The sequence below is a fragment of the Panthera onca genome, chromosome B4 (assembly GCF_046562875.1).
Source record: "Panthera onca isolate mPanOnc1 chromosome B4, mPanOnc1 haplotype 2, whole genome shotgun sequence".
In the NCBI taxonomy this organism is placed as follows: domain Eukaryota; kingdom Metazoa; phylum Chordata; class Mammalia; order Carnivora; family Felidae; genus Panthera; species Panthera onca.
Genome location: NC_138345.1, coordinates 72086478 through 72108283, shown reverse-complemented (window position 1 = coordinate 72108283; position 21806 = coordinate 72086478). Strand labels below are relative to the sequence as shown.

At 40.4% G+C, this 21806-nt stretch overlaps 1 protein-coding gene across 2 annotated transcripts in view; it reads right to left on the bottom strand.

Annotated features, from left to right (window-relative positions):
• Positions 1-21806, bottom strand: part of ANO6 (anoctamin 6) — a 200186-nt gene that overhangs the window by 151684 nt on the left and 26696 nt on the right. The window contains exon 2 of one of the 2 annotated variants that reach the window (XM_078449926.2): positions 1148-1210. The exons of the other annotated variant lie outside the window; for it this stretch is intronic. Coding sequence (XP_078306052.1) covers positions 1148-1210 — 63 coding nt within the window. The remainder of the gene's footprint in view (positions 1-1147; positions 1211-21806) is intronic. 2 annotated transcript variants of the gene reach the window in all.

Genomic DNA, 21806 nt, shown 5'->3' with positions numbered 1-21806 from the left:
AGACATTGTGAAGGGGGGGTGGGGTAGAAAGGGAGACAGAGAATCCCATGCAGGCTCTGCACTGTCAGCACAGAGCCTGACGTGGGGCTCGAACCCACAAAACCATGAGATCATAACCTGAGTGGATAAAGCAGTAGCCTAGAAGTCTAAGACTTCAGAACGAGCCCACACACTCCCATCATTCTCTCCTGGCTGCAACGTCTTAACATCATTTTCACATTTACCCTATAACTCAGTCCAGTTTATAGTCTAGGCTCCAAAAGTTTCAAATTCTCCACATAAGCTTCAAATTCTCTGTTACTCCTGTGTGCAGCCTCCTGGCCTCTTCAACTGAAGAGATACTAGTTGCAATCTGCTTTCTGAGACAAATCTCTGGTACAGCTACAAGAATAAACACAAATACTGCAAACCTGGAAATGTTTTTCAAATAAAAATAAGACACTGACCAAGCATGACCTTAAGTAAAGTGGGATGACAGAAGACAGTTTTTTTTTTTAAATCAACTGAAAAGAATTTAATGTATGAATCCAGAGAAGCTAAAGGATTTAATTCAGCTATGCTAACAGAATGTGGCTTCTCAGAGTTTTATATGCAGTATGATAAAGGACATAATTTAATCCCTAAAACATATTTCCATGAAATAGCATTATTTTCCTCATACAACTTTTTGTCTTAAAATAAATGCCACATACTCCCTTCCACTGATGCCATACACACTCATAAGTACGTTATCCAAAAGTCCCCAGATGTTTTAAGTAACAATTTGTGAGGTCACTGAAATTTTATTTTCATTGTTATCAAAAGCCCCGTGAATTCTTTTTTCTCCAAAACCTCTGTTCTGGAAGGTAGGGATGGGGAGTCCTTGTGTATGAGATCTTGACCCACAGGACAGTGGGCCCTAGAAAAATAAATGACTTTTGCTTTCAGAAGCTATTTTCAGAAGGTAACATATAGAAATGGATTCTCGTTAGCAGTCCATGTGCACTAACTGAAAAATAAAGAATCAGGGAACCTCGACTCAACAAATTATCTGGGAGCCTACACCTTGCCACCATGTTACAGAAAGGACGACTCCTGTCATCCCGGAGTTGACAGTCTTAGAGGAGAGCTCGAGGCGCTGTTCAAATATAAAAGAAGGGCATCTTACCCCGACTGGATGAGTGGAGAGTATGAGGAGTCAGAAAAGGCCTCCTGGAGGCAGGAACATCACCTGAAGGATGAGGAAGCATCAATAAATACAACGGACAAATACCAGGGGGTGGTGTCGAGCAGCAGAGACCAGTTGGAGGGTCAGACCTGAGTCCCAAACTTGCTCCTGAAACAACTGGGATATGACCATGTTTTTCTCACCTGTGACATGCGACAGTTAGATTATGTCAGCTTGCCTTAACCCTTGCTGTGCATCAGAATCATCTGGGGGCTTTCAAGCAATACTGGCTCCCTCCTCCAGAAATGTCGTTTCAACTGGGGGGGGGCATCTGTGTTTCTTTCAATAGCTTTCCAGGTGATGTTAGTCTGCAGCCAGAGCTGGGAACCCCTGGATGAGAGGTCTCTCATGTCTGTGGTTCTCAGCATCTAGAGCACAATAACATCCACTGGGGAGCTTTTGAAAAATCCCAAGGTAGGTTGCATGCCAAACAGTTAACCCAGAATCTCTGCAGGTGAGACCCAGGCATCTGTAGTTTTTAAAGTTCCCAGGCTGATTCCAAGGTGCAGCCAAGGTTGAGAGAACCACTGCTCTACGTCCCCTTAATACATTTCCTATTACAGCCACTGAAGGATGGGGAAAAAAAGGAAAGAGAAACTTTTAAGTCTCTCCCTCTCTTTTATTTCAAATTAAAAAGAGAACTGAATGTCAAAGACCACTGATGGATTTTAAATGGCGTTGTAGTGGGGTGCCTCAATGGCTCAGTTGGTTAAGCATCTGACTTCAGCTCAGGTCATGATCTCACAGTTTGTGGGTTCGAGCCCCATGTCGGGCTCTGTGCTGACAGCTCAGAGCCTGGAGCCTGCTTCAGATTCTATGTTTCCCTCTCTCTCTGCTCCTCCCCTGCTCATTCATTCATTCATTCTCTCTCTCTCTTTCTCTCTCTCAAAGATAAATAAACATTGAAAAAAATTTTAATAAGGTTGTAGCACACAGTAGAGTTGATTTGGGACATGTACACAATTCATGCCGATGCAGGGCAGGTAGAAAATGCCCATTCCAAAATGCTCTCAGTTCTAAATTTAAAATTCAGTGGAATACATATAAAATGACTCCATGGCGTGTTCTCTGCAATACTGAGTTAGAATTTGATTTGCATGGCTAACTAGAATATGAACATTCCATTCCCTACCCCCAAGGTTACTTAAATCCACTTATTAGGGCAATGGTGAACTAAACAAACAGTAATTAGAAACACTCCAGACTACCTTTTAACTCTGTTGCTAAATTATATTTTTCTTGCACCAAAGCCCATACACACAGCATGTCCACAAGCATCACACAAAACCAAAACCTCAGAAATATTTACATTAATAAGAGCATAAGCTCCTGTGGGTCTTCACATTGGATTCTGCCGGGAAGTAAGGCCTGCTTTGGAAGAGGGCTGTTCATTACTGTTATTTCTCACATCTGGGTAAATAAAGCACTGCCCACATGTGGTTAGAAATCCCAGGAGAAAATGAATTCTCCATGGGTCTGAAAATGAAGAACACCTCTGATAGACTGCCTCATTTCCTGAAATGAGTCAGAAATGAAAGTAATTCTTCAGCAAAGAACATCTGCACCGTGGCACAGCTTACAAAATAATGCCAGATGATACCCGTGGCTGAGAGGCTGGGCCTGAGGACGGAGGGAGGGCCTGGAGAACAGGACGGGTGGCCTCTGCACTGCATTTCCTCTCAGAGTCGCCGCTGCTAGCTTAGAGGGTCTGCAAATCCAATGAGCGGCCAGGCATCTCAGTCTCAGCTGTAAATCTTGATTAGCAGTAAGACTGCTTACATTCCATTAGAAAGCTGGCCCCTCTCCAAAGGGTAGAAGCAGCCAGAAAGGATTCATGTGCCATCGTGGGCACGGAAACAGCAATTCTTACAAGAAAAACTGTTCTACTTAACTAAAAATAGTTTCTGCCTGTTCATGATTCAGATAGACCTTTCTTCCGTAGGAGGAAGGGCAGCGGCGTGATATGACCTAATGCTGCCAGGGGAAGCCCCTCCTTCCACATTATTCAGGAAGGACGTTGTGGCATATGGTCAGGGGCTGGAGGGTAAGAAAGACTGAAATACCTTTCACAGCAACTAAGGAGGGCCAATAAACAGGAAGGTGAAAAACAAAGGCTTGCCTTTACCCAAACCGAATGCCAGTTGTTTTTATTAGGTAGCTCATCCCTCTTCTCTCCATAATGTGTATTTAAAAGGAATCCAAATCCATTATTTGTAATGGAGGCAAGGATTGGGGAAGATACCTAAAAACAACTTAAATGCCCATTGAATGGTCACTAGTTACATTAAAATACAGGACATATACAATGGAATACAATGTAGTCATACAGAGGGTGTGTAGATACCGAGAGATCTGTGTTTTGTGTGATACATTAAGATCAGAGAAGAAATGTACCTGGACTCTGCATAGTAAACATTTGTGTAAATATATTTAAAGAGGTTGCCTCATTCAATTTCCTTTTATAACCTTGAATACAGTTTGAATTATCTTTTCATGTTCTTACCCTCCCTCTTTAACAATAGGCACTAGCTAGGTAGAAGGCTATTTTTGGTTTCTTCTTTTTACTAGTCTCTATATAAAATAAATAAAGGTTATTTTAAATAGATGTTATGTGCTAAATTGTGTCTCCTCAAAATCCTCAAAATGCTGAAGCCTTAACTCCCCATACACAGAATATAACTGTATGCACCTTAAAGAGGTGATGAAGTTAAAATGAGGCCATTTGAGTGATCCCTGATCCAAGCTGACTGGCTTTAAAGAGAAGATCCAGACAGAGAGACCCCACACGCAAAGATATGCACACATAGAGAAAAGACCGTATGAGGACACAGCGAGAAGGTGCCAGCTGCAAGCCAAGGAGAGAAGCCTCAGAAGAAACCAAATGTGCCAACACTTTGACCTTGGACTTCCACCCTCCAGAACTATGAGAAAATAAATTTATCTATAAACCAACAGATGAATGAAGTTCAACTAACACAACATGGGGAGAGGCACCCATAAAAGTATTTAATGTGTCAAAAACCCACAATGTCTGCTATGATGCATCCTTTGGCATGCATCATAGCGGACAAAGAAATCAGGGCCACATTTGGCACGCAAAGACATCGGGGTTCACTGTGCCTCTGACATCAGAGTCACCCCCCTTTAAGTGGCTTGTGTCAGGAATAGAACAGGTTTCCAACCTCCCTAGTCAGGACTCCATTTGCTCATTCACTTACCATTTATGGTATTTTTAACAAGTCCCATAACTTGAAGGACTAGCACTCAAGATATTTATTAGCGTCTTTTAAAGGCCTGGTTCATGTTCAAAAGGCTTTCTTCCTGTGCTAATAACTAGTGAAGAGGAAGGTATCACAGTAATATTATTAATTCAATTAAAAAAAATTTTTTAAAAAAAACCTTGGTGCCAGAGGTTTTTTTTTAAACATCCAGAAAAACAAATGACATGCCACTTTTGTGTGCCAACCTAATTTTTTATACTTTAACACATGTGGTCTCAGACCATCATGCAATATATTAAAAATATGGTGGCCCGGGGCGCCTGGGTGGCTCAGTCGGTTAAGTGTCCGACTTCAGCTCAGGTCACGATCTCACAGTCTGTGAGTTCGAGCCCTGCATCGGGCTCTGGGCTGATGGCTCAGAGCCTGGAGCCTGCTTCCGATTCTGTGTCTCCCTCTCTCTCTGCCCCTCCCCCGTTCATGCTCTGTCTCTGTCTCAAAAATAAATAAACGTTTAAAAAAAAATTAAAAAAAAAATATGGTGGCCCAATGCTGAAATTTCTTTATGACATTTTATAGATTTTTTACAAATTAACCTTTTCTTTAAAAATAGAATTTAAAAATCAAAGATATATTAAAATCACAGACTTTGCCTATAGAGTCTATAACCGAGAAGTGGGCTAAGATCCAGGCACATGAAAATAAGATTAAAACTTGAAGATAAATATTTGGTACAGTCAGTTCAGGCTTCATTCAGAGAAAGGTGGAATCAACTTTTGCCTCGAATGGTACGGGAAACTTTCACCAAGGGCAAATGCTGTAAGCCAATCTGGGATTAGACACATAAAAGTTAAGGAGAAGTGATGTATGTGCACATCTATCTTGCTACTAGTCTAAAGTTTTGAAGGTAAGAACTTTACCTACGATCCTAACGGAGTGTCTGGCAAATAATAGCCATTTGCAGGAGAAACAGCTGGGGAAGTACACTTTTGTGTAAGAATCTAGTGCAGATTCTTGTAAGGAGGTTGTGGGGCATAAAGTTAAAGAAGTCGGGGTCAACCTGTACACATGTTGAAATCTGGGCTTTATCCCTATGCAGTGTGGACTCTTAGAAGGTGTGTCTGGAGGAGAATGTTATAAAGAACACAGATGGGGCCAGCAGTGATGTGCAGAAGGGAACAAGGTGGTAGGGGAATGACAAGGATCGATCAATCAAGAGGTGTCAGGGGGTTAATCAGGTGACCTCTTGGGGAGTCTCAGCCTCCCAATGTGTGAAATGGGCATCATACTACCTATCTTCATAGGACTGTTATGAATCCTAACAGGACATAACACATGGCTTGATAGTAAGCATTTAAGGAAATATCATTGCTATTACATTTATCTCTCTACACTGAAAGATATGGAAGAAAATGAGAGAGAGAACAAGTGTAAGGTATTCATCTAGGGTGCGTCTACTTAGGCTCTCCTCAAGTGCCTTAAACAGTGATAATGGCTGTCATCTTTTTTGGAAGTGGAGTGTGCTATATTTATTCCCTAGTTCTCCAGAACTTAACACATCGATCCAGTAGACCCAGGAGGAACAGATGTCTGGAATGGTCTTTAAAATCAAGACACTCGAAAATGAATTTTTAAGTTGTTTTTATATAAAAGTAACTAACAGGCTAATGCCAATCAGTTTTGAAACACTAAATTAATGGACTCAGCTATAAGTCCAGGAAAACCATTTTCATAATGAAAATGCCAATGCCTTTTTAATTAAGGACGGAATTGCCAACAGAAAAGACTTAAGATAAATGAGGAATCATTCCTTTCTCTCATAAATGAAAGAACCTGATAACTCTGTGAATTATTTTGAGCTATGGATTACCAGAAATTGTTTAGGATCTAAGCTACAGAATTTTCCAACTACATAATAATCACTTCATACTGGGGCTGACAGCCTCAGCCCAAATTTGGTGCTCTGGCTTTTCAAGTTCTTTTTTCTAATTATTGTCAGGGGGCCGGCCTCTGGTCCTATATTTAGAGTCATTAGATATGAAGCTCTACTGAAGATAATGGCACCTTGTCAAACACAAAGCAATGTTAACTTTTTTGTAAGTTTGACCTTACAAGATTTACTATACATAAAAAAGTATATGCACATGTATATAACGATGTGTATTTGTGGTAAAGCTTTACCAACTTAATTGTTATCTATCGGTCATCATAAAATAAATACATCAGAGATCTGTGTACTATTTCGATTCTCAATATTAATGGTCTATTTAAAAACTATTTACTCTTTGGCCCCAGACCAGGTTTCCATATTTACTACATCACCGGAAGGTGTACTACTTAACATTAATAAAAAAACAAAACCCTACAAAATTCCTCAAAAGGGCTAACACAAAGGGAGCAAAATAAAACATCACTGGGTACTTTTGCCAGAGCCAACAGGGACTTTCCAATAAACACCTAGGCCAAGATGAAGACGGCAGTTGGCAAACAAATTAGTAGGCTAAGACCAACACAGAAAAAGGCATGCAAACACTTCAGCAGAACGCGATGACTATTGATAGACATCCACCAACACATATATGTATGCAACACTGAAGATGAACAGCATCTTAGAAGAAAATGGCAGAAAGCCAAACAGGAATTTAAAAGAAAGAAGAGAAGAGCTCCAAGGACAAGAACAGAGGCTAAGAAAACATGGGGCAGGTTATGGAGTAAACCACAAGAGAACTCAAGAGAGATTTCTCTATCTACCCAACTGGTTTCCTTCAGAATGTTTCTTAAGTTTTCAAAACCTCAGAAGCTTCATCTATGGTCTGAACAGGGAAGATTATATACTATCCAAAAGTCTCTTCCAGCTGATAATAGACCAAAAATTTCTGTTTAGATGATAAACAGATACTTTGTTTTTTAATAGGCTTTTTACTTCACAATGAGCTTCAAGTCTGCAAGTCTGAATTTCACAGAAGGAAGCCAAACTCTGTCAGCACACACATAGAGCACAGCCCTAAAGCAGGAGTCAGACCAAGGCCTTTGATGGGAGTCAACCAGCTGGACAGTTCAAATGTCATCTGTGACACTAAATGTCAATCTCAGCCATATTCCCTTTGCCCCTGTCCTCCTTAGCTCTTCCCAGTTGGATACACTCAGTTCTCAGCCCCAACTCTTCACATAATCCTACAAGTCAGACATACATTTATTTAAAAAGGTCAGTAGAGCTCACAAGATGGAACAGGCAAGGGAAATGCTTGGTGGCAGCTCCCAACCTTTAGAATGGTGAAGTTTGGGTTAACAATAACCAGTGCTCCAAAAGAATACCTCTTACTTTGCTGTTGCAGTAAGTAGTTCAGTAATTCCACTTTTCGAAACGTTCATAAAATAATCTGAATGTGAACAAATATTTACACCTACAAATATCTCACAATATTACTTATAACAGCTAAAAAAAAAAATCTGCTACACACTAGATCTACAATAATCAAGGAAAGATTGTGTAAATTATACCTAAGTTAGGGGCTCTCTTCCCATTTGCACCCCCGGCCCCCATGCTCACCCTCTGCAGGACTCCAACTGCCCACTTCTGGCTACTTCCTTCACCAGGCTTAAGGTCCAAGAAGAAGGCAAAAACCACATTTGGTTCACTACCTTAGCCATAAAGTCTACATCATAGTGAGCACAAAAATCAGCATCTGTTGAAAGTTTGGTAGTAAATGCTTTCAAGTAAGTTATCTATGGCTGGATATTATGCAGTTTTAAGTGTGGTTTGTGAAGCATTTTTAAATATAGAGAATACCAAGGATAAAAAAAAAGCTGTGGAGATGCACAGCAACGATGGCTACACAGAACAGTGACTATCTAATATTCCTGAATTACACATTCGAAGATGGATAAAATGGCCCATATCACGTTATGTATATTTTACCATGATGAAAAATAAAATAATTAGGGAATGCTTATGAGGCAAGTTAAATGAAAAGGTGGGGTACCCTAGGTCTAAATGACATGAAATTACATCTGTGTTTCTAAAAGGCTAGAAAGTAGCATACTAAGGTACTCATGTTTGGTTTATCCTAGGGTGGTAGCACTAGGGGGGTGGATGTTTGCTTTATTTAAAATTTTCCGTGTTTTCCAAAATATCCACAAATGCCCATGTATAATGCATACAATCAGAAAAAGATATGGATAGCAAGCGTCAGGGATAGGAAGGTTTGCTCACCAGCAAACTCAACGTACATGGGAATCATTCACCTTGCTAAGATCCTTGATGTACTTACATACCACATACCACCTCTGCTTGCCTTCACGGTGGAGATCATCCACAGGCATGCCAGTGGAGGCAAAATTTGATATTTATTAGATTGAAATGTATTTTTCTTCTTTTTCTTTTTGCTATGCCAGAAAACATGCACTACAGATTTGCTACTCCGTAAGTATCCTTTGCCTAGGCTGAGAAATGGCAATAGACGCTTGTTTTGGACATGTAAATGCCAAACTGGAACAAACACACAGTTATACTCCGAGGCGAAGGTTTTCAGGACCTGGGACAGGCCAGGTGTCTCCTCATGGAGAATGAGGCATCCAGACAGCCTCAGGAAAACTAGACTCATTGTATCTCACAGACAAGTTAGAAGCAAGGCCTTTGGAGTCACACAGACTTAGGACTGAAGTACCATATAACATAGACTGAGGATTGGCACCTCCGATTGTCACCTCGCATGCTCCTGGCTTCAGATTCCCCATAAATAAATGGGGATGGTAATACCTACCCCTCAGGCGTTAAAACGGTATGATGTCTGTAAATCAGAGATGTTGGAAAACCCAGAGCCTGTTGTCAGGAGATGCTCAGGCAGTACCCCTAGTTTCTTTTCCTTTCCTTCTTTACAGCAAGTGTCTAATCTGGGAAAGCAACAGTGTAAATGAATTGAATGTCTAAAATGACCAGCTATCTGTAACTAATAAAGGTAACATGATAGAGATATATCAAGATATTTTCAATAATCTTCAAATACACTCCATCATTTCAGAAGCCCTCATGATATAGTTCAGAACAATTTTCCTGTTCTTTGTTCCTCAGTAATTGGAAAATACTAATCACTATTCTCTGTGTACTTCATACGCCTGAGACCATGAAGCACCCCTTCAGTTCCTTCTTTGACATTCTAATTTTTAAATCTTCCATTCCTTTAAACACATCTGTGACTCCCCCGAGCCCTCCGCAAGCTCCCCACACACCCTGTTAGCTGGGGATCCTCTGAATGCCTCTGAACAGAGCTGAGCATCACGCAAGGCAACCAGCCGCCTACTTCATGCCTGGAGTGCTGAGCTTTGAAAAATACAACTACATAATCATTATGCTTCTGAAGGTTACTTGACTTTGAGCCACAGATGAGGGTGTGTGGGTGCTCCTGAGGCAGATCCAAGTGTGACCAACAGTGCCCGCTGTGTCTGCTCCAGTAACCTTTGTCCTTTGCTTTGCCTGTGCTGACCAAAACTGGTTAGCAAGCTGACGGCATCTGATATTGCATCAGACTCAATACTGCACCAAATACCTCCCTTCAAAAGAACAGCCCCTGTCTTTGCAAAAGATCTGCTCCCTTCCTTGATTAGCGCTTTTTAACATTTATTTATTTTTGAGACAGAGACAGAGCATGAATGGGGGAGGGGCAGAGAGAGAGGGAGACACAGAATCCGAAACAGGCTCCAGGCTCTGAGCCGTCAGCCCAGAGCCTGACGCGGGGCTCGAACTCACGGAGCGCGAGATCGTGACCTGAGCTGAAGCCGGACGCTCAACCGACTGAGCCACCCAGGTGCCCCGATTAGCGCTTTTACTTGAGGGCCTCCTTAGGCAAAGGATAATGGAAATCTTCAGCTGTTTGGGTTTGTGTGTATGGGTGTGTGCAGGCTAAACCATGAACTCTACTACCTTCAGGCTAGAAAGCTCAAGTTCATTCTTCTAACAAACATGAACTGAGCCAAACACTAAATGCTGGGCATTCAAACATAAGACAGTCATGCCTTATACAAGAAAAGAGTATCAACAATTACACCACCACAGTGCAATATGTTCTAGAACAAAGGTATAATAGAGGGTATTATTATAGCTGCACAGAGGGGTAGAGAAGGAGGACCCTGGATCTGCTAAGAGTTGGATGCTAAGGATTCCAAGAGGATTCTAAGAGTTGGATAATTCACACATCTCTTTACTGGCCAGCTCTGAGGAATGAATGAGCTGACCCACAGTGTCTCTGGGGGGGTTAATGCCATTGCAGTCTTTTAATGCAGTCCATTTAATACCATTTCCTCCAAATTGCTTTGGTTACTGTATTTGCTTTCTTGTTCTCACATATTCACCTCCTTACTTTATTTTCAGAATAAAACATATGGTGCTTCCATTCTCTCCCCAGTCTTTCAGCCCCATAATGTTTCCTGCCCTGGAGAGTTGCTTTGACTCTCAGGGAGAGAACACTGTAATGGCTCAGTGGGAGCAAATGAAGAGACAGGAATGAGCCTGCTTGGTGAAAGGAGCGAGAAGAGAGTGTGTGGGACCATTACAAGAAGTGCCTGCATGACCAGGCTCTCAGTGGCTCCAGCAGGCAACTGCCCTGTAGATGCCAGGAGCATGACCACCAGCTGCAGCATGAGTCAGCTTATCTGCACATCATTTTCTATCCTCCACCCCTCACTTCCCCTATTTCCTGTGCTATAATATTTGTCAAACATTTTTAAACCTTTCATTGGCTGTGCAACTGTCTGGGAAAATCAGGTGAAATTCTCCAGAAAAATTCCCAGAAGCACATAAACATAAAATATGGTATCCAACTTCTGGGGATTCACAAACTTCCGAATCACTGGATACTAGGAGGGGCCATACAGTTCAGTTTGAGTATTTTTGAGCTTCTATGGTGCCAAGCACCATGGTGACCCACCTCAAACACAACTCGTCATCATTCTCCCACACCCTGCCTAGAACACCTGTCCCCACGTGTTCTGCCCAGGAAACATTATTCAGCCACTTAAGCATCACCTCTTGAATGAACACATTCATGAACTCTTCACCCTAATTCACCTGCCCCCAGAAGGACTACCTGCACCCTTCTTTCTGCCCTACTGAACTGTGCAGGTACTTGTATCAGAGATCCTACAATATTTACTGCCTTCGTGTATTTATCCCTTTCTCCTCCTGCTAATCATAAGCAACCTGAATGTACGGACTATAATGTAATCAACTTTTGCTTCCAGATTCCGGTAAAATCCTCATTCAGGAGAAAAACACCGCACTGAGGAAAACAGACACGGGATCAAATACTTTTAACACGGTGCTCCTAATGCTTCATCTGATGAGTGACTATAAGCTAAATCTTCAAGGAGAAGCTACAGGAAATAAGACAAAGCCAGGACTGGACATTACAGACAGAGGAGAGAGCAAGGCATGCAGGCAAGAAACCATATGTACAGGGAGTAAGGTAATTCAGGATTCATGGTGACTTCAAAGGTAGGCAGGAAAAAGTCATAATCAATGAGGAAAGAGAAGTAAAACAGAATGAGGTTATGGAGGGCACTGAATGAAGTGTAGGGGAATCTGGATTTATTGCATAAAGGTGGAAAGTCACTGAGAAATTTCTGTTTAAAAAGTGACAGGGGCACCTGGGTGGCTCAGTTGGTTTAAGTTTCCAACTTCAGCTCAGGTCACGATCTCACAGTTCGTGGGTTCATGCCCCGCATCAGGCTCTGTGCTGACAGTTCAGAGCCTGGAGCCTGCTTCAGATTCTTTGTCTCGTTCTCTCTCTGTCCCTCCCCAGCTCACACTCTGTCTCTCAAAAATGAATATTAAAATTTTTTTTTAAAAAAGTGACAAATGATAGTTATAGAAAATGGAGAAAAGGTACAAATAAGAAAAATCTGTAACCCCACCATATTGAGACAACCACCATTACTATTCTTTCATCTTTATATATTATGTAAACATGTATGCATGTGTATGTGGCTGTGGTTTTCATGTTCTTTTGCCTCTGCTAATATTTATGAAGCATTTCTGAGGTACCAGACATTGTGTGAAATATACGACCCGCATTCTGCCACTATGCCATTTAATCCTCACAAAAATTCTTAGAGGTGGTTCCTACCATAATGCCATTTTCAAGAGGAAGACATAGTAAAGGGCAGGGGGTAAGTGCACAAGACTATATGTACCAGAGCTGAGGTTCAACACCAAGTTTCCTTACCTCAAAGGCGATAATTATACTTCAGTTTCTCATATTTATTCTCACACACTTATTTTATAAGATAAGTGAATCACTTTATCCAATTTTCTCAGAAAACTCCCTTTGGGTTCTTGATTAGCACTGTAGTAAACTGAAAAAAAAAAAAAAAGACTACAAAGCATCAACACTTTCCTACTGTCACCCCATACGGGGAGCACAGAAAACGCCCAGCATTTATTTCTTTTTGTAGTCTTGGTAAAGTTTACAGTTTTCTTCCTCGTAGGTTTGTAAGTGTAGGAGGGTGGCATGTTCACATAGGTTCTTTGGACAGATTAATCTGGCAATAGTATTCGGAAGAAAGTGATTTGAGAAGACTGGAAGGCTAAAATACAAAGAGATATGACCACAGTCCAGGTGAGAGAGAGGAAAGCCAAGGACCACGGTAGTGATATTTGCGACTGAAGGAAGGGAATGGACTCAGAAACACGTAAGATAGAATTTAAAGGTCTTGGGGCACCTGGGTGGCTCAGTCGGTTAAGTGTCTGACTCTTGATCTCGGCTCAGGTCATGATCTCACAGTCTGTGGGTTCAAGCCCCGTGTCAGGCTCTGCACTAACAGCACAGCACAGAGCCTGCTTGAGATTCTCTCTCTCCTCTCTCTTTGCCCCTCCTCCCATACATGCTCCCTCTCTCAGAATGAATAAACAAAAAAAGAAAAAAAATCAAAAGGGCTGGATGTGGAAAAAAAGCAGCAGCAAGGTGGTGTGAGAAGAGAGAGGTCGGAGGGGAAACTGGATGGTAATGCCATTCGTTCAGAAAGAGAACACAGGAAGACATGTGTTTTGAGTGTGTGCCTATTGGACACAGGAGGATAAGGGGTTCAACCGTGGACATTAAATCACTGAGCACATTCTGAGTGCCGACTTTATGCCAGTGCCTGGCTGAGTCCTGGGGAGTCGGCAGTCAAGCCACTGAGGTCATCACAGGACAGGTGGAGTGGGGGTAACAGAGTGAAGGAGAAAGAAGGAAGTACAGAAGGGAGGGCATCCCAGTGGAAATGGCCTGGGGGCAGGGAGGTCTCTAGAGTCGAAGAACAGGCCAGAACCTCTAAACTGCAGGTGTGAATGGGAAAGCCCTGAGAAAACAAGGACAAGAAGAAAAGTGGACTGAGGTTCGTACTCTAAGTAACACGAGCATTTTAAGCAGAGCAGAAGAAGCAGGAGACCAAGAAGGAACAGTCAGATGTAGGAAGAGGGCCAAGAGAGCCAGATCACAGAAGCCAAAAGGGGAGTGGAAGAAAATAACAACCAATCTTGAGTTCATATTGCCCTTGGACTTCTCGGGAGGAATGACTTTTTTTTTTTTTTTTTTTTTAAATTCAAAGGTCACTCGGTCTATTTTAAAAATTAAACAAAATCACATAAAAAGTCCATGATGAGGGTAAGAATTTACATCTCCTGGCTGTGCCTCTTAGAGTTTTATCCACCAGCCATATGGAGTTGATGATTAATATTCAGTAGGAAGTGAATTTATAATCAGGTGCCTGCCATTCAAATGTGAAAAGAAATGTTTTCTGCTCAGTACACCCAATAATACATTAATATATCTCCAGTTTAAAATACATTTATGAATAATTTTATACATTTTATAAATGTCCTGGCAAGAATGATAATAGAACAATCTATTTTCTCTGCTACATGAAACAAAAAAGAGGAATGAAAGGTTCAGTTAATCAAGGAATTTAATATGCTTTATAATAAATATCAAACAGTCATTACTTTGGCTATCCAGAGGGTGGCTGAGGTCAAAAGATGATTATAATAGCAAGAGTTTGTGCCCATATTTATTCTCTGTCAGTTGCTTATATTTGCATAAGAAGTTTCCTCTATTCATGAATTTTTTTAACCACATTAAAATGCTAGAAATCAAATTTGTTTTTCCTGATTTATATATGGGCAGTAATAATAAGATTTTGTAATGATTAACAGTAGTAACAAATAAATGGAAAACACTAGCCCTTCCAAAGGACCAGTGCAATGACAGACAGATATGAAAATAAATGACCTTTCTAAATGTGGTTTAGAAAGCCAGGAAAGCACCAGAATCTGAAATGATTACCGCGGCAGAGTTTGATGAAGCCAGGAAAGGCAAAATAGTGTGGGTTCTTCCTTTTTTGTCATCTTTCTCAACACTGTGCATGCATGTGCATGTGCACACACCTACTGACAGCATCCTAATCAGAAGATGAGATGCAAGAACTTCCAGATTACAGTGGAGAGACTTGGGCCACAGGGAGATGCCAGAGATGTTCATCCAGGAGGAAGTCACGGAGTCACAATTTCACTTCTTAACGATCACCCAGAACTGGGAGTCACCACTAGGAGAGACTATAATTCAATAAAACGAAAATGACTTTGGGGTGATTCTTTCTAAATTGAGGAGAATCCTACGGTTTCATGATGGTGGTATCCGACGAGTAATGTCCATTTCAACCTTCTCCAGCAACACTTCTCCTTTTATTGGAGGAGAGAATTCCAAGGAAGAGAGAGAATGTGATAATGATGGCTAATCTTGTCTACGTTTTCAAAGGTGAACAACAGGAAGGGCTTCCAATACATCAAACACTCAAATAACCAGAATAATAAAAGCAGGAAAGGAAGGAGAGGAAAAAGGATTAAACAAATAAATGACACAAGGTAGATACTAGAAAATTAAGAAAACCGTGGTAAATAGGAGTAAAGTCTTATTGAGCTTGGTAATCTAGACATGCAAAAACTATGATCACTTAATTCGCCAGTGTTTACAATGTAAGAGACACTACATATGGCATGTTTAAGTAACAAACTAGCTTATTCTCAATTACAAACTATGTTAGGGAATTAAAAATTTGATGACTCAAATCTTAATCAGGGTTATTTTAAAAAGTGATTATTTTATGGCATCGCATTCGGGTAAAAACACATAATTAAACAACAGAACCAGGAAACTTAGCTTTATGCATTCAAATATATTGACTTTAGGGGTGTCTGGTCGACTCAGTAGGTTGGGCGTCTGATTTTTGATTGCACCTCAGGTCATAGTCTCACGGTTCGTGGGATGAGGCCCCCTTGACACAAGCTCTGCGCTGGCAGCCTTGACCCTGCTTGGGATTCTCTCTCCCCTCTCTCTGCCCTTTCCTGTGCTTGTACTTTTTATCTCTCTAAATAAATAAAAAATTAAGAAAAATAAAAAACCAAATATGTTGAGTTTCTTTAAGAAGAACTTGGTCATAATGCATATTTCTACCTCACTTTCAACTGATGATAACTAGTTCTAATCTTCTGTATTTATGATTTTGGAAAATTTCCACAACTCATTCAATTCTAAGTAAACCTAATGAAAAAATTTAAGTATCACCATTTTATGCTCCCTCCAAAGTGTGATAAACACTTAATTAGCCAAATTAAAAACGGAACAACAGGGGCACCTGTGTGGCTCAGTCGGTTCAATGTCCAACTCTTGATTTTGGCTCAGGCTATGATCTCTTGGTCATGGATTGAACCCACATCAGGCTCCATGTGGAGCCTGCTTAAGATTCTCTCTCTCTCTCTCTCTCTCTCTCTCTCTCTCTCTCTCTCTCCCTCCCTCCCTCAGCCCCTCTCCAGCTCATGTTCCCTCTAATAAAACAAAAACAAATTATGCAAACTAAACCGTACTAATGTTATTTTCCAAAAACAAACTTCAGATGTGATGATAGAGTTGGTTCTATAACTACAAGCAGTTGTTGGTATCGATGATGCCTTCAACAAACTTGCCCAGTCCACCATAGACCTGTCTGCTAGGACAGGGTACTGCACTGTGGTCAAGGGCATGGATGCTGGAGACAGATGGCCTCAGTTCAATTCCCAGCTCAGCCACTTGCTAATCATATGACTTTGGCAAGTTACTTAGTCTTTCTGTGCCTCAGTTTCTTCAACTGTAAAAATGGGATCATAACAGTGCATACCAATCTAAGTTGTTGTGAGGAGCATACGAATGAATGTGAAGCACTTAGGAAAGCCCCGGCACACAGTACATGTTCAATAAGGCTTGGCTTAATATTATCTGATTATAACTATCATCATCATCATCCTCATTATTATAGCTGTCATCTATTTCGTGGGCTTTCCATTCAACAAAAATCAATTCATGCCTGAGTGCTCAGGGCTAACCAATAATAATATAATACCATATTTCAGCATACCGTAATTAAAATTTAAGACCTACGCATGCTTTTGGTGAACTATAAAAAGACAATTACTAGCCCCAGGCTAGTGAGGGGTAGACACAGGACTGGACCAGGAAATTCCCACGTATGAGTGTTCTGACTCATGTTGATGCTCCCTCTCATGGTGACCCCTAATTTTAGCAAGCTTTTAGCAAACTACAACAGCTGCAAAAATAAGCCAATAAATAAATAACCCACCAAGGTAAATATTTCCCCATAGATGACAGTCAAAACAAAGAAGATATATTCAAAACATACAATTATGTAGTGTTGTGGCCTAGATTCCTTGGACGCCCATGACATTGGTGTGAAAACATGGCAGAAAAAAATCATCCTCACTGGGCCAAAGTCATGATCTAGCAGGTACTGCTTCCCCGGCAATAATCATCAACAATGTCCTCATCCTCCTCTCTCCCTTACTGACTCACCGTCAGGAGACGTGGACGAATGTGTTACAAATTTGGGTTTCCAGAATCCTGGAGTAACTTTTCCCTAGCTCTCCAAATTATAATTCATAAGTCTTTCCCTACTGCCTTCTCCTTTCTGTACCATCCAGCACCTATTAACTTCCATGATCACTTATAAGATTGATGAGATATCTGGAATTATTACATGGAAACCTCTGAAAATCTTTTGCAAATACCTAAAGCATAAACCAAACGTTTCTAGCCTCACTGTAAGGGTTACTAATGTACAACTATGGAATGAGCAAGTTGGGGAGGGCTCTTGGATATAGTGTAGTCCAAACCTTTCATTTTACAGATAAAAGAACTAGGATATTGATGATCACCAATAACTAAAATAACAACTAACTTCGGGCACATGGGTGGCTCGGTTGGATGTCTGACTTTGGCTCAGGTCACAATCTAACAGCTCATGGGTTCAAGTCCCACGTCGGGCTCTGTGCTGACAGTTCAGAGCCTGGAGCCTGCTTCGGATTCTGTGTCTCCCTCCCTCTCTGCCTCTCTCCCACTCAGGCTATCTCTTTCTCTCAAATATAAACAAACATTAAAAAAAATTTTTTTAATAACAATTGACTCAAAGTAATCTAATGCATTCATGTGGCTTGAAAATAACACCTTAATTATACATTTTCATGTTCTAACATAACAAAAGGTTAACCATTGAGGTTGTTAATGATATTGTTATATCTTCTAACTTACAATCATGAACAGACTTGGGATAATATTTAAGCTTTTTAAATCTTGAGCTTCTTCCATTGACCTCGATTTCACATTTCATTGTTATTAATGGCATCAACATGCCTTTCATAAATTAGCTCAAACAACAAATAATTTTATATATTTAAAGATTTCTGAATTCTATTTGTTTCTTCTCTGCAACTAGAGCCGTGGCAGGAGGCTTGGAGGGAGATGAGAAGCAAGCTCTGGACTCCCACTGACTTCAAATGGGAATGCCCAGTAGGAATGAGCAGGAAGAGGATAATCTGTAAAACTAAACTTCTTTTCCTAAAATGTGCTCTGCTTTTAAAAGGATGAACATGTCACCTTACATTTACTAAATGGAAATCTTCCATGCTTATATGTTTAACACGATAAGTGAAAAGGAAATTCAGAGGTAAGTAAATAATCTTATTTTTCAATTTTGTAGACTCAACTTCTATTTCTCATACATGCATTTAGTTGGTGGAATCAGCCTACGAAGCCTACAAACATTTTATGGGGGTAGGGAGGGCCATGGTAATAAAGATGATTGTTTAAAATATATGTAGCAAGTCTACAAATGTGCAAACACTCAGAGGGATACAACCCCAGACCAATTTTAACCAGACAGTAGGTGTTATGTAAGGCCAGAGCTCATTCTGATTAGTTGGTGCCTGTATTGGCACCATATGGACTGTTAAAGATTTTTTTATTTCATTCTCGATATAAACCTGTGCCTATGTAATACTTATGCAATTAAATAAATGTGATGTTAAACAGGCCAAATTATAGAATGCTCACTACTTCCTGTAAGGATCTTAATTGAGGTTATGCCTCAATCTACCGAATGTCTACAGAACGCCTCCGGAATATCTCACTATCAATATAGCGAAGAAATTTTTTTTTTTTTTTTTCACAGAACAAGGAAAAGCTATCATTTTAAAAAATAGACACAATAAGCCTTTAATAAAGCAGTATTAATTATGTCAGCACCTGCAGAGAGTATGCAAAAACAATACAGTGGTAACTTTTTTCCTGGAGGAAGCCTCAACGGAAAGACACCGAGGGGCGCCTGGGTGACTGATTTGGTTAAGCATCCAGGATGCTTCCTCTCCCCACACCCCCCCATCACACCCCCCCATCCCACCCCCCCCACCCCCCCGCCACACTCTCTCTCAAAAAAAAAAAGGAAAAAAAGACAAAAAAGACATTGATTCTCAAATGAGTCAAGAATTAAAGTTCCCTATTGAGTGACGGTTTCCACGAATCTCCAAAGTTACAGAAAGAGATTATAAAGATCTTATCCTTACTGTGACTTACCTCTCAGAGCTGAAATTTATATTTACATTTAAATGTGTCAATGACCAAACCACTATATTTAAAACATAATGAAATGTAAAAAAAAAAAAAAAAAAAATTAAAAAAAAAATAAAATAAATGCTGATTTCCCCCCACCACCTCCTTATAGTTAACATTGAGATTCACATAAATGTGAGAATTGTTCTGACTTAATAGAAGGGTAAATTACCTACTGTGAAGGCTGTTCCCAACCTGTATCCAAGTATACCGCTTTATGTAATTATGTTCTAGCAACTCTAAGCTTGATGGACCTGGGTAACAAAACTCCTTCACAGCAGTGAAATGAGAATTTAATGAGAACACCGATTGTCAGCCAAATTTCAGCATGTGCCCCTAAGAAACAATGGAGAGATGTCATTTCTTATAAACTGCAGCTATTAAAAACAGTAGTTTAAAAAATTCCCTAGGCTTCAAAAAAACAATTAAGCGTCTTTGGAGATGCAGATATGTTTATGTTTAGAATTTTCTGACCACTTTCCTGTAATATCTGCTTAATAATTTCTTTAAAACCTTTACACCACCACCTGTTATAGTCAAGATAAATACAGGTCTCCAGGAGAGATTAGCTCAAAGCATTTCACATAACTTCAAAATTATGGAAAGAGAGGATGAATCACATCAGGCAGTTTGGTTGTTTAATCATAAATTACTGTTTTCTAACTGAAATTATTTTTTGTGCGATTGTCTATGTGCTCTGCCAGTTGATGTCAGCATTATTATCAGCTTCTTTATTTCAAGCAACCACTTATTGGAAATGAAAAGGCTGGGAAACGTCCTATGTGCTTCACCCCAAGTCAGGTCATGGAAAACGCTCTCAACGAAATGGGGCAGCCACTATGGGATACATAGGGACGTTCCCCAAAGAATTAAAAACAGAATGATCCAGTAATTGCCCTATTTAGTATTCACCCAAAGAATATAAACATATTCATTTGAAAGGATATAATGCACCCTTATGTTTACTGCAGCATTATTTACAATAGCCAAACTATGAAAGCAGCCCAAGTGCCCACCAAAAGAAGAATGGATAAAGAAGATTTGGTAAATACACAATGGAATATTATTCAATCATAAAAACAAATGAAATCTTGCCATTTACAACAACATGGATGGAGCTAGAGAGTATTATGTTAAGTGAAATAAGTCAGCCAGAGAAAGACAAAAACCGTATTTCAGTCATAATGGAATTCAAGAAACAAAACAAAGGGGAAAAAAAACAAACCAAAAAACAGATTCTTAACTATCGAGAACAGAAGGTTACCAGAGGGGAGGTGTGTGAAGGGATGGGGGAAATAAAAGATGATAAGAGTACTCTTATCTTTTTTTTAATTTAAATTTTTTAACGTTTATTTTTTTTTGAGAGAGAGAGAGAGAGAGAGACAGACAGAGCGAGCATGAGCCGGGGAGAGGCAGACAGAGGGAGACACAGAATCCCAAGCAGGCTCCTCGCTCTGACCTGTCAGCACAGATCCCAACATGGGACTCAAACCCATGAGCCGTGAGATCATAACCTGAGCCGAAGTCAGACGCTTAACCAACTGAGCTACCCAGGAGCCCCAAGAGTACCCTTATCTTGATGAGCACTGAATAATATACAGAATTGTTGAATTACTTATATTGTATACCTGAAACTAATATAACACAGTATGTTAACTGCTAACTACACTTGAATTAAAATAAAATAAAATTGGAGCGCCTGGGTGGCTCAGTTGGTTAAGCGTCCAACTATTGATTTCGGCTCAGGTGATGATCTCATGGTTCATGAGTTCGAGTCCCACACTGGGCTCCAACCTGACAGTGCAGACCCTGTTTGGGATTCTGTCTCTCTCCCCCACCACTGCTCACACACACTCGCTCTCAAAATAAATAAATAAACTTAAAAAGAAAATGCTCTCAAACTGTACTTTTCAAGATCTCAGTATTCTTTATATTAAATAACAATTTTAAAAAGCTTAAGTGGTGGTTGGGGGACTCTGAGCCATAGGCTGAACAAATAAAAGTTTAAAATATCAACTAATAAGCAAAGACTACAGGAGAATGGGCAAGAAAGAAGGACCAGAAGGATATTAATTTTGGTCCTAGAGAATAAGGATGACTTTTCCATCTTGTTAAGAGTTTGGAAGGCTAAATTTAAAACAGCGCGCTTTACACAGCACAGTTGAACAAACTTCACCATACATGGTGAATAGGACTACAGCAACTTTAAAATATCACCATTAATTTGTGGAAACTCCTCTCCTTAGGTGGTAGAGGCTCATATCCCCTCCTCTTGAGTCTGGACAGGCCTACGACTGCTTCCTTCAATGGAGTACAATGGAAATGGTGCTTGTGACATCAAAGGCGAAGTCATTAAGAGACCACGCAGCTTCTGTGTTGTTCCCTGGAATGCTACTCTCTGAGCCCTGAATTGCCATG